This window comes from Chrysochloris asiatica, unplaced genomic scaffold (genome assembly GCF_000296735.1).
Source record: "Chrysochloris asiatica unplaced genomic scaffold, ChrAsi1.0 scaffold00588, whole genome shotgun sequence".
Classification (NCBI taxonomy): Eukaryota; Metazoa; Chordata; class Mammalia; order Afrosoricida; family Chrysochloridae; genus Chrysochloris; species Chrysochloris asiatica.
Window position 1 is genome coordinate 312,499 of NW_006409106.1, and position 11,013 is coordinate 323,511.

The 11,013-nt window shown below is 38.7% G+C and overlaps 1 protein-coding gene across 3 annotated transcripts in view; it reads right to left on the bottom strand.

Moving 5' to 3' along the window:
- The window catches only part of LIN54 (lin-54 homolog (C. elegans)), a 109,819-nt gene that overhangs the window by 62,050 nt on the left and 36,756 nt on the right, over window positions 1-11,013 (bottom strand). For 2 of the 3 annotated variants that reach the window (XM_006877752.1, XM_006877750.1), the window contains exon 4: window positions 6,951-7,093. The exons of the other annotated variant lie outside the window; for it this stretch is intronic. In XM_006877752.1, the coding sequence (XP_006877814.1) occupies window positions 6,951-7,093 (143 nt within the window). The remainder of the gene's footprint in view (window positions 1-6,950; window positions 7,094-11,013) is intronic. 3 annotated transcript variants of the gene reach the window in all.

Genomic DNA, 11,013 nt, shown 5'->3' on the forward strand with positions numbered 1-11,013 from the left:
AAAAAACAAAAAAACTACCCATCAACATTACATACACTGTGACCAGGCTCTATATTTTAGGAATATTCACTTACTCAAAGACCACTATTGGTGAAAATTAGAGGTTTTCTAGGTTCCTAATCCTTATATCCGGAGCTCTGGTAGCGTAGTGGTTACGAATCGGGCTGCGAACCTTAAGGTCTGCGGTTCGAAACTACCAGCCGCTCCGCGGGAGAAAGATGAGGCTTTCTACTCCCGTAAAGATTTACACCCTCGGAAACCTTGTACAGGGTCGCTATGGGTCGGACCCGACTCGATGGCACTTAACAACAACAACAACAACAATCCTTATATCCAATTACCCAGAAGCCAAGGTTTGTAAATCCTTCATTTCCTTGAATTTCAGTTCTCTAAATGCTCAATTATCCTGTACTCTAATGAAATTTTTATGAATTACCAACCCAGCTTTACTCTTATGCTAAGTCACCTACCTTTAATATAATGTGGTTGCCCTACCTTGGTGTGGTGCTGTGGATTAATGCGCTGGACAGCAAGGTCGGTTTGAACTGCAAAGTCAACGGCACAAGCTCTCCAGCTACTCCGTGGGAACTCTATACAGGGTCACTATGGGTTGGAACCGACTCAATGGCACTTGATGACAACAACCTTAATGGTATATGTTAAATATCCAGATGGTCATACCAAGATTAAAAACTAAAGCCAGACTCAGAGTTGATCCAGATGCTACAATTACCAGATAAGACTTTTTAAATAACTATGACTAATATGCTGACAGATCAAGTGGAAAAAGTATTCAACATGAATGACCAGAATGGGATTTTCAGAAGAGAGATGAAAGTTCTAAGAGACCAAGGGAAAATGTTAGAAATTTTAAAAAATTATCAGAGATGAAGAATCTTTCAATGGGATTGTTGAGTAGACACTACATAACGAATTTAGGATACAGCGATAGGAATTACATAAACTGAAACACAAAGGAAAAAGAACTAAGGGGGAAAAACAGACTAGCACATCCAAGAGTTATGGAACTATGTCAAACAGTATATATAACATTTTGAAACTGGAATTCTAGAATGAGACAGGAAATGGGACAGAAGAAACATCTGAATATAATGGCCAATAGTTTTCCTAGGATACATAATAATAGCAGATCCAAGAAGTTTGGATAAAGATATACATTTTAAAACAATTGCCACTGAGTTGATTCTGACTCATGTTGTCATTAAATGCTGTTGAGTAGGTTCCCGCTCATAGCAGCCCTGAATAGGGGTTCAGAGGAGTGGCTGGTGGGTTTGTACCACCAACCTTCTGGTTAGCAGTTCCGTGCCTATCCTACAGCATCACACCAGGACTCTTGACTCTATAACTACTCCTTAGGGGTTTTCCGAGACTACAGATCTTCAAGGGAGCATATATCCTCATCTTTCTCAGCTGGTGGGTGAGAGCTGGCAACTTTGAGGGTAGCAGCACAATATACAACCCACTGCTCCACCAGGGTTCCCTTCAATACTTAATGCATACACACACATAGCATGCGAGGAGCTTCAAAAAGTTGGTAGAAAAATTTCATTATCCTTTAATGCCATTTTTCCACCAACTAGCTCATGCAACACACACACATATATTTAAAGAAAATGACAAACCCCACACACATAAAGAAATTCAAATACAAAATCTTGAAGGCAGCCAGTGTGCAAAAAAAAAAGACACAGTATCTACTAAACAGGAACAAAGGCAAAAATTATAGCAAGTAAACTGAGAACACACGAGACATGCCTGATTCCCTCAATGAGTTTGGTAATATTAGATTCTTGCCAGAAACTGTGCAAGCCAGAAGGCAATGAACTGCCAACTTTAAAGTACTAGGGGAAAAATTCTTTACTCAACTAAAATGTCTTTCAAAAGTAAAGGGAAGGGAACAAACAAGATGGCGGATCGGGAGAAGTGCAGAGAGGCGCTCTGTCAACAACAACACAGAATACAGGACCAAGCAGGTTCAGGGGATGGTCCCAGAACTCTGAACAACATATAAAGGAATATTTAGAAGGTTGGAAGGCTTACAGCTAGAGGAATTTGTAGCAGAAGCAAGAAATCCAGTGCTTTATAATCCAAGGTGCTCAGCTGCTCCCAGAATATGCATCTTGGGAGAGACCCAATGGGGGAAGGACCAGAGCAGCCATGGACGCCTGACAGAACCATGGAGATAAAGGTGTGGACAGTCTTTTTTTTTGGTATCTGTTCATTTGTCTCTCGCTGTCTGCGCACCTGCATTCAGATGACTAAAGAGGGTGCCTGTGTGAGTGGACACCCCACTCCCTCCACCAATGGTTCTACTACACATGTGCATAGATCTTTTCAAAATTTAAAGGGACACAAAATGGGGGAAAGGGGGCCCTATAAAGGCAAGAAGTGACTAGCTTACAGGCTTTCAAGAGGAGCCTAGTTCCAGTCAAGGCAGGGGTAGGCAGAACCTCCAGTGAATGATTTCCAAACTGTTGGGACGAGACTGACAAAAGAAATGGGGATAAGACTCTTGTAGTACAACAGTGAATACCTGCCATCAGGACTGACTGTGAGGGTTGGAAATACAGAGGCAGATTTCTTTTTTTGGCTAAAGGAGTAGATTGATTGATTTTGCAGCCCAGGAATGGAGGTCCCTTGGACCATCAAGCGAGAATATCAGAAAGTGTGACCCTACCCAGAGAAGCAGTGAAGCCAGGCATGGAGACAGAGATGTTGACGTGGACAGATGGAGTAGCTGGGGACATGGGACTCAGGGAGGGAAAGGAGCTCTTTGCTGACAGCCAGGGGCGTCGGGTATGTGGAGTGTATCCTTTGGTTATTTGATGATGCATGGAGGGGATTGTTATCATTGTAATGAAATGTAACATGACAGGATGAATGTGAAGCTCAAGTGGGACAGAGGCAAATAATGAATGCACAAACCTGGAACGACAGGGTTATGGGACACAGATATAGAGACATAATTGGAATGGAGAAAAGGGGGAAACAATGTTAACATGCTTGGCTGTCTTCTGAATCTTGGTTTCCCTGGCATACCACTATAAAATAGACACTAGAGGCGGAGAGTAAGGAATAGCCAGCAATATCACCATAGAAAGCTTGTAAGTCCATCTTCTGCCTATAAGTCATTGGAATACCTAAAATGGAGCTACAACGTGCCCAGTGAAGGAGGCTTCCTGCAGAGCCTCCACATTACACAAGACCATAAGTGGAATCCTGAACAGCATCCAGAATCTTCTGAAGGGAAATTTCCACTTGAAAGGACAAACAGACCAGCCTGGAGTGGCCAGAAGAACAGAAGATACTTCCTGAAAGAAAGACTGACAGGAAAAATACAAAACAATACAGGCAGATCGACTGATTACTACAAGAACAAACAAGTGGTCAGGTCCCCTCAAGGCAAACCTCCTTGGAAGGCTGGGACCCAGTTAGAATACATGCTCTAGTTGGTAACCACGCTTGTCACCAACAGGGGGAAGTGAGGGAAGGGCAGAATGAAGCTGCAAGCTAAGCTCTACAACGTTCAATAGACTCCTGTGAACCTGGCTGGAGACCTGGATGGCCAGCTGTGTGGCAAGACCTGGGGACTCTTGGGCCCAGAATCAGTGACACAGCCACAGAGGACTAGAGTGGAGAGTGAAGCGTCCAGCTGATAAGAAGAAAGGGCACATGCATAAGTACACCCACACTTGCAGATAATACCCACTAGACCTGGCTTCAATGGCTGGATGATCAGAGTTCAAGTAGAAGAAGAAAGAAGAGGAAAAAAAAGAGTAATCTGATACAATTTGATGAACTTGACATACACCTATGGAAGCAGTAGCTCAAAAGAGGGAACAAATCTTCACAGCGAGGATCACTCCCACCCCCTCCACACAAGGAGAGGACAGGATGGACAACTTGGACATTCGCTACCCAGAATGGGTAGGGTTACAGAGGCAAGAAGTGACTGGCTTACAAGGTTTCAAGAGGGAGCCTAGATCCAGAGGGGTGGAGCAAGGTAGAATCTCCACTGAGTAGTATCCAATCTGTCTATGCGGGGCCAAGGAAAGGAGATGTGGATAGGTCTCTTGTGATACAGTGGTGAATAACTGTTATCAGGACTGACTGTGAGGGCTGGAAATGTAAAGGTAGACGTTTTGTAGCAAAGGGAGGGGAAGGATTAACTTTGCAGCCTTGGCAGAGGTCTCTGGGACGATCAAGGGAGAAGAGCATGTCTAACATCAATAGCCTAAAGGATAAATGGGAAGTATTGGGAGTACTCTATTGTAAGGCTCTTAGTCTATGTGAAGTCATGCAAATATGAAGATAAGTTAAAAATATGTATTTCACATTATGACACCACTAAAAAAAATTACTGGAAATTATATTTATGTCTATTTGTTGTTGTATGCTATTAAGTCAATTCCAACTCATAGTAACCCCATAGGACAAAACAGAATTGTACCATAGAGTTTTCAAGGCTGTAATCCTTATGGATGCTGGCTGCTACCTCCTGAGGAACAGCTGGTGGGTTTGAACCTCCAATGTTTGTTAATATCTGGATATGCTTTAACCACTGTGCTACCAGGACTCCTTCAATAAGCCAACAGTGGAGATTAAAATAGAATTATAAGAAGTATTAACCCAAAAGAAAGTTAGAAAAACAGTCAAGAAAGAGTATCAAACAGATAGGACAAAGAGAAAACAAGTAGTAATGTTGTTAAGTGCCGCTGAGTTGGTTCTAACTTATAGCAACTCTGTATAGGAGTTTCTAGGAGTGAATGGTGGGTTTGAACCGCCAACCTTTCGATTAGCAGTCCAGTGCTTATCCTACAGTGATTACTTACTACCAGTGGTCCAAGTAAATCTAACCATATTAATAATTTAAATCCAATCATATCAGTGATTACATTAAATGTAATAGGTCTAGAAAGATTTTTTTTTGTTTGTTTTTATATTGATCATGTAGCCAATCACCTTGCCTAAATTGAGGGGAAGAAAATTTTTAATAGAATGTACACTTTTTATATTTAATGGACTTTTCATAACTGTGGATCTTAAAATAGGATTTATTTTTAGACTTAAATGTGTCCTCTTAATGAAGAGACAGGGGAGGTAAGATTAGCAGGAATGGGAGAAAAATAATTTTTAATTTGTAAACCACCAGGTATAAACCATGCATCAGTCATAATGGTCCATAATGCCACCATCTGTCTTTTATTCAAGTAGAAGTCTTATAGAGTCATTCTAGATTCCCCCCTCTCACCTTCCCATTTCAATCATGTCTGAAATCGCCCTCAACCCATATTCTCCTCCCTAATCCACAACTCACTAACCTAGCCAAATATAAAGTATTATCATAATCTAACTTACTTATTCTTTACTTTGATACCTTGGCCTTATACTGTGGCATTTAAAAATATTAAATTTAATGCCTAGGCCCTAACCTAAAGATTCTAATTTAAATGGGGCCAAATAGGGTCTTCTGGTTGTTTAGTGCTGTCAAATTGGTTCTCATTCATAATGACCCTATTACAGGATTTCCAAGGGAAGGCTGGTAGGTTTGAATTGCCCATCTTGTAGTTTGGAGTCTCATGCTTATCCTACAATGCCACACTAGGACTTTTTAATGAGATTTAAAATATCCAGTTACCAGGACAAACTCCAGACCAATTCAAACAGAATTTTTTGGGATGAGACCTAAGCATCAGTGATTTTATATCTTTTTTTAATTCATCAGGTAATTCAATGTGCAGACAAGGCTTAGAACTGCTTTTTTTTTTCCCCCTCAGAGGCCATGAAAGGCCACAGCCTAAGAATAAAACCCAAAACTCCCTTGAGGGTATCATACATTAACCTTAGGACACTCAGCACTCATACTACCAAAACAATGCAGCTCCATGAAAGGGCCATACTTTCATACTTTGTAAAAATTAGCAAATCAGAAAGGCCTCTCTACTCACCCACAGCGAAACCCAGCCCACCAGGGGTTAAAGTCTTTCTAGAATTTTATACAAAGTTTACTTTGCATAAAACTTCCCTGATATGCATAACAGAGCTCATCAATCTACCTGTGACCATTATGATTCTCCAGGCAACTTTTAACAGAAGTCTAAGTTCCCTATTATACTGTAAATTCTGGAATTAAAAGCCTGATCTTATTCATGCTCTTTTCCAAAGTGTCTATGACTATGCATAGCACATTAGTAAGCACTTGGATATCTATTGAATTCATTCCACTTAGATAAATAATTGTCTATATTATTATGCAGGTAGAATCCCATCTTAAGAAACTTAAGTGACATCACATTTAGATATTATATTCAAACAGCATCAAAACAGAAACCAACAGCTGGACTTATTAAATAATGTAAGGCAAATATTAAATGATTGCTCTATTTATAAGCAGCAATAAATTAAGAAAGGAGATGGGTACAAAGAGCAGTATGTTTCCAAACTCACAATGGTGTTACTTTACAGAAAATAATGCTTGAACATTATGTCTTTTAGGAAAGTGAGCTAAGAATACTTACTAGACCTGAGAGGAAGGCACAAGTTTCTTTTTTTTTTTAAGTTACATTTAACATTCAATACTTACACAGCCACTACATGTGTCTTACCCAAAGGGCAATATTTTGCTAAAATATTAATTAAAGTGGGACTGGACACTTGCATAATTACCTCATTCAAAAGATTTTTGTTGTAACCACATTCACATGGGCCATAAAAATCATCTTAACATGCAAAATTATTACTTCATTAGTATGTATTTAAAATAAACGCATCTGTCATCTGTCTTCAACTACTAAATTCATCCAGTATTCAATGAATGCCTAAAACTTACTTGGGAATATATTAAAACTATAGTATCTAAAGTGACTAGTAAGAATATAAGGGCATCAGTCATAACACTTGGCATTTGTGGCCAATTTTTTTTTTTTTACCTTATTTGGTGACTTTAAAGGTGAGATGGCTATTTTATTTGGTGTCTGTGTCGTTGAATTTAAAGTTGACCCAATAACACTGCTTTCAGATATTGTTATAGTCTTTGATGGAGTCCCAGGAGTAGACTGTGAAAGAACTCGACCTGCAAGTGAGAGGCAGCACATCATTTTCAATGACAGTTGAAATTTTATGTGATGATCTAAACTCAGAACTCAGTATATCATGGTCACTATTCATATGTATCAATATGTGCATTTAATACTTAAGTGAGTCCCTAGTAAACTGTGGTGAGCCCCGGCAGAATAAGAAAATGCTTCTTAATACTTAATATCAATTTGCCTAAAGTCTACAAAAACACTTCTACTTATATTCTCATCAAGACTACTAAATTATATGTATCAAAAAACAATCTAAGGACTCTTAAGCAATAAGCTCTGTGAAGCACAGCTCCTGAAAGTCAGGACTTGAACTCAAGTCTTACAACTTCAATCTCTGTACTATATTACATTATACTATAACTGTCTTCCTATTTGATCTAATGACATGTAACATATAGTTTAAATCCACATCTACAGAAAAGATAGTTATTGGACACATTTTGAGTAGAATTTGTATTAACAGTGATTATACATTGCCAAAAGAATTTAAAAAATAAAAAAAAGTTTCTTCTGACTGTTCTGGTCAGACAGTATCAGCAATACTGTGTTGAAAGACTGTGTAATAGTCACTAGTGCCATCCACTAAGCGTTTCTGGTTCCCCCATTTTGGGCACATGGTGGAACCGTACCTTCCTGTCCCCTTGTGGTTGGGTTGGGGCCATGTGACTAGTTGTGGACAGTTAGGAGTTGAAATGGTGCATGTCATTTGTAGATCAGAAAATGTACTGTCTAATAAGACTTAGAAGTCCTGGTGTGGCACTGTGGGTTAATGCGCCAGATTGCAAAGCTGTTTGAACTGCAAGGTTGGCGGTTCAAGCTCACCAGCTGCTCCTCAGAAACCCTATACAGGGTCGCTATGGGTCGGAACCAACTCTATGGCATCCAACAACAACAACAAATAAGACTTAAGGAGTCCTGGTGTGGCACTGTAGGATAAGCACTGGACCACAAAGTCAGTCTGAGTCACAATGTTGGTGATTGTAACTCACCAGCCACACCTCGGAAACCCTATATGGGGTCAATATGAGTCGGAAATGACTTGACAGCACTAAACAATCATAAGACTTAGCCAAAGCTTTATTTTCCTCTGACACATTTGTGATGGTGGCTCCTCTGTTGGCCTGCATCCCTGAGCAGCAATGATAAAAGGACATATACCCATATGAAGCATGAATAAAAAATAATTACGAAGCATGAATAAAAAACACAAAACTTGGAGGTTTTTTAACTTTCCAAGATGCAGAGGTAATTTATTACGACAGCAAAACCAAGATTCCTGACTGATCCAAGCTGTCTTGTTGATGGGTTAGCACATAGCAGACACAGCACTACTAGCACTAAGGCACAAAAAAACAGAAAAAGTTTAGATCAACGTAAGAATGAACTTCTAACCAATGTTTCCACCCGATCTGAGTATTTTAACAGGAGTGAATTTCTACACAGTGAAGGCATTCCAAGCAGACTGCTCATGCGATACAATCAAATCTACTGCCTGAAAAGGGAACTTAAGTGCCAAAGAAGCAGAAGTATATAAATAAATTATCTCTAAAATCCCTCTAAACTTTAGATGATTTAATTTATAGATACAGCTGAAGATGAAGGAGCAAGGAAGAAGCGGGTAGAAAGGAAAACAAGGAAAGGAAAGGAGGGAAGGATTAGCCACTTTTCCTGATAATAATGCCAAAGTATACAGTGTCTTTTTTAAGTGAATCAAGATTCATCTGACATTTACAAAATATTTCCAATTTAATTTTTTCAAGTACATAGTTACATTTAATTTTATTGGCATGTTCCTTAATGAAGTTCAGTTGCATGTTCCTTGGGTATTGTTTTTACCAGGATTATAAGTAAACAAGCCAATTCTTATTAATTAAATGGAGCTACAGCAAATATTTCTGGGCCACGTTAAACGGTTGAGCCTGTCTAAAATAACACTGTTGTCTATGCTAGTCTCCAAAGCTAATACCTGTGAAATGAGCCTGAAACCTCAATAACCATTCTGCCAAGAAAACAATTTACCAAAAGACACAGCTTCATAAAATGCTCTCATCTTTTATAAGGATTACTACTATGTGATATTTGTCAAGCATTACCTATTTTTTAAAGAAACTGTTAATACAGGAAATCTTCAATTTCTGAGAATATTTGATAGCAGAAAAAGACCACTTTAGGTGAATTCCTTTTTATGGGGAAATTTTTTTTATGGTTAATAACAAGGAAAGCTAAAAGTAAAACATGGTACCTTTTTTGGCTTATATTTAACAAAAAATTCAATAACTCTTATGATGAACAAAAATTCAATGAATTATTGCATTTGTGGGAGGGGATTCTACTGTAAACTGACAGCCTGTGTGACAGACAAAAGATGATCACTTCAAAGGTCATTTCTGCAAAATAGGTGAGGATTTCATCAATTTTCCCCAGAATTCTCTATTAGTCTTCAAAATTCAAGCTATTCTCTCTGAAGGGCCTACTTGGTTACCATGCAGATAGCATTTTTCTAATTATCTAATCCAACTTTCAGATCCCCATTTATCCTTAGCTTTATGGTGGTGGTCATGTGCCGTGGAGTTGGTTCCGACTCATAGTGACCCTGTATAGTGTTTCCAAGGCTATAAATCTTTACAGGAGCAGAAAGCCTCATCTTTCTCCCACGGAACAGCTGGTAGTTTCAAACTGCTGACCTTGAGGTCAGCAGCCTAATTCATAACCACTACGCTACCAGAAGCTCCTTAGCTTTATAGACGGATTTAAACAAGTTTGCAAGATAATGCAATTTCACCTTGAAATGAATTTGCAAGGCTTCTGTATTCTACTGTCAGGTGTTCTCGAAGAATCAAACGACACACTCTCCAAAAGGCTACAATGCAGAGCTAGGATATGTTTAGTTGCAAGTTGTAGAGTCAGTTCTTACTCCTAGTGACTCTGTATAGAGTTCTGAGGATCTTGGACTAATTCTATAAGAGATTAGTTCATTTGTGAATATTTTCACATTGTGCTGAACCTCATTCCTCTGTAACAACCTTGTACCTTGGGAGCTCTAGCAATCAGGACCTCAGCGTCTCATTTAGCCATCTCAAAGTTTTATAAGGTGGTGGAGTCTATCTTCTACAAAGCTAAGTAAGATGAACAAATAATATACTCACTCAAGATCACTGAGAAAATTTTTAAACGAGCCATAATTAAAACTCAAATCTCACAATACCTCCTACATACCACTATACTTTCTCCGTGACACACTTGCTCATTCAGCAAAGCACACTGACTGAAACACAAGCTACTGAGAAAGATATGAGGTAAAAAGAATTACCCTCAAGAAAATCACGAGTAAGGAAGGCAAAAAAGCGAAATCAAGTATTATAATACAGTATGACTAATGGGCAAGTTAAGAGTTAGTAAGAAATTTAACAGAAGGTTAATTACAGGTATGTATTTGAAAGGTCTAATCTAGTTTTTTATCAAAATACTAAACCCAAAGGCCAAAATTTCCAAGACAGGCAGAGATAAACCAAAGATAAAAAAGTATGAGTTAGTCATATAGATGAACAAAGACAGGCAATTGATGGAAAAGGAACAGTGCCAAGATCCTAAGTCTTGATAGAACATGATCCATTTGGAAATTTCTTAAAGTAAGTTAAATTGGCAGGTCTGGAGCTAATAGGAGGTAAAAATGAGAAAGGTACATGTTACATCACAAATACCTTAAGGCTAAGAAAACACTGACATTTGAACTTGACCCTGACACAAGATAATTTTAAGCAAGGATATGATAAGATCTGATTTATATTTTACAAAAATCACTTACATACAAATGTGTTTGTCTTGACTGAAAGATACCTATCTTCAATGAGAAACCCAAAAGTGATCCACAAAAAATCCCCTAAGTGTATTTTTTTTTTTTTTT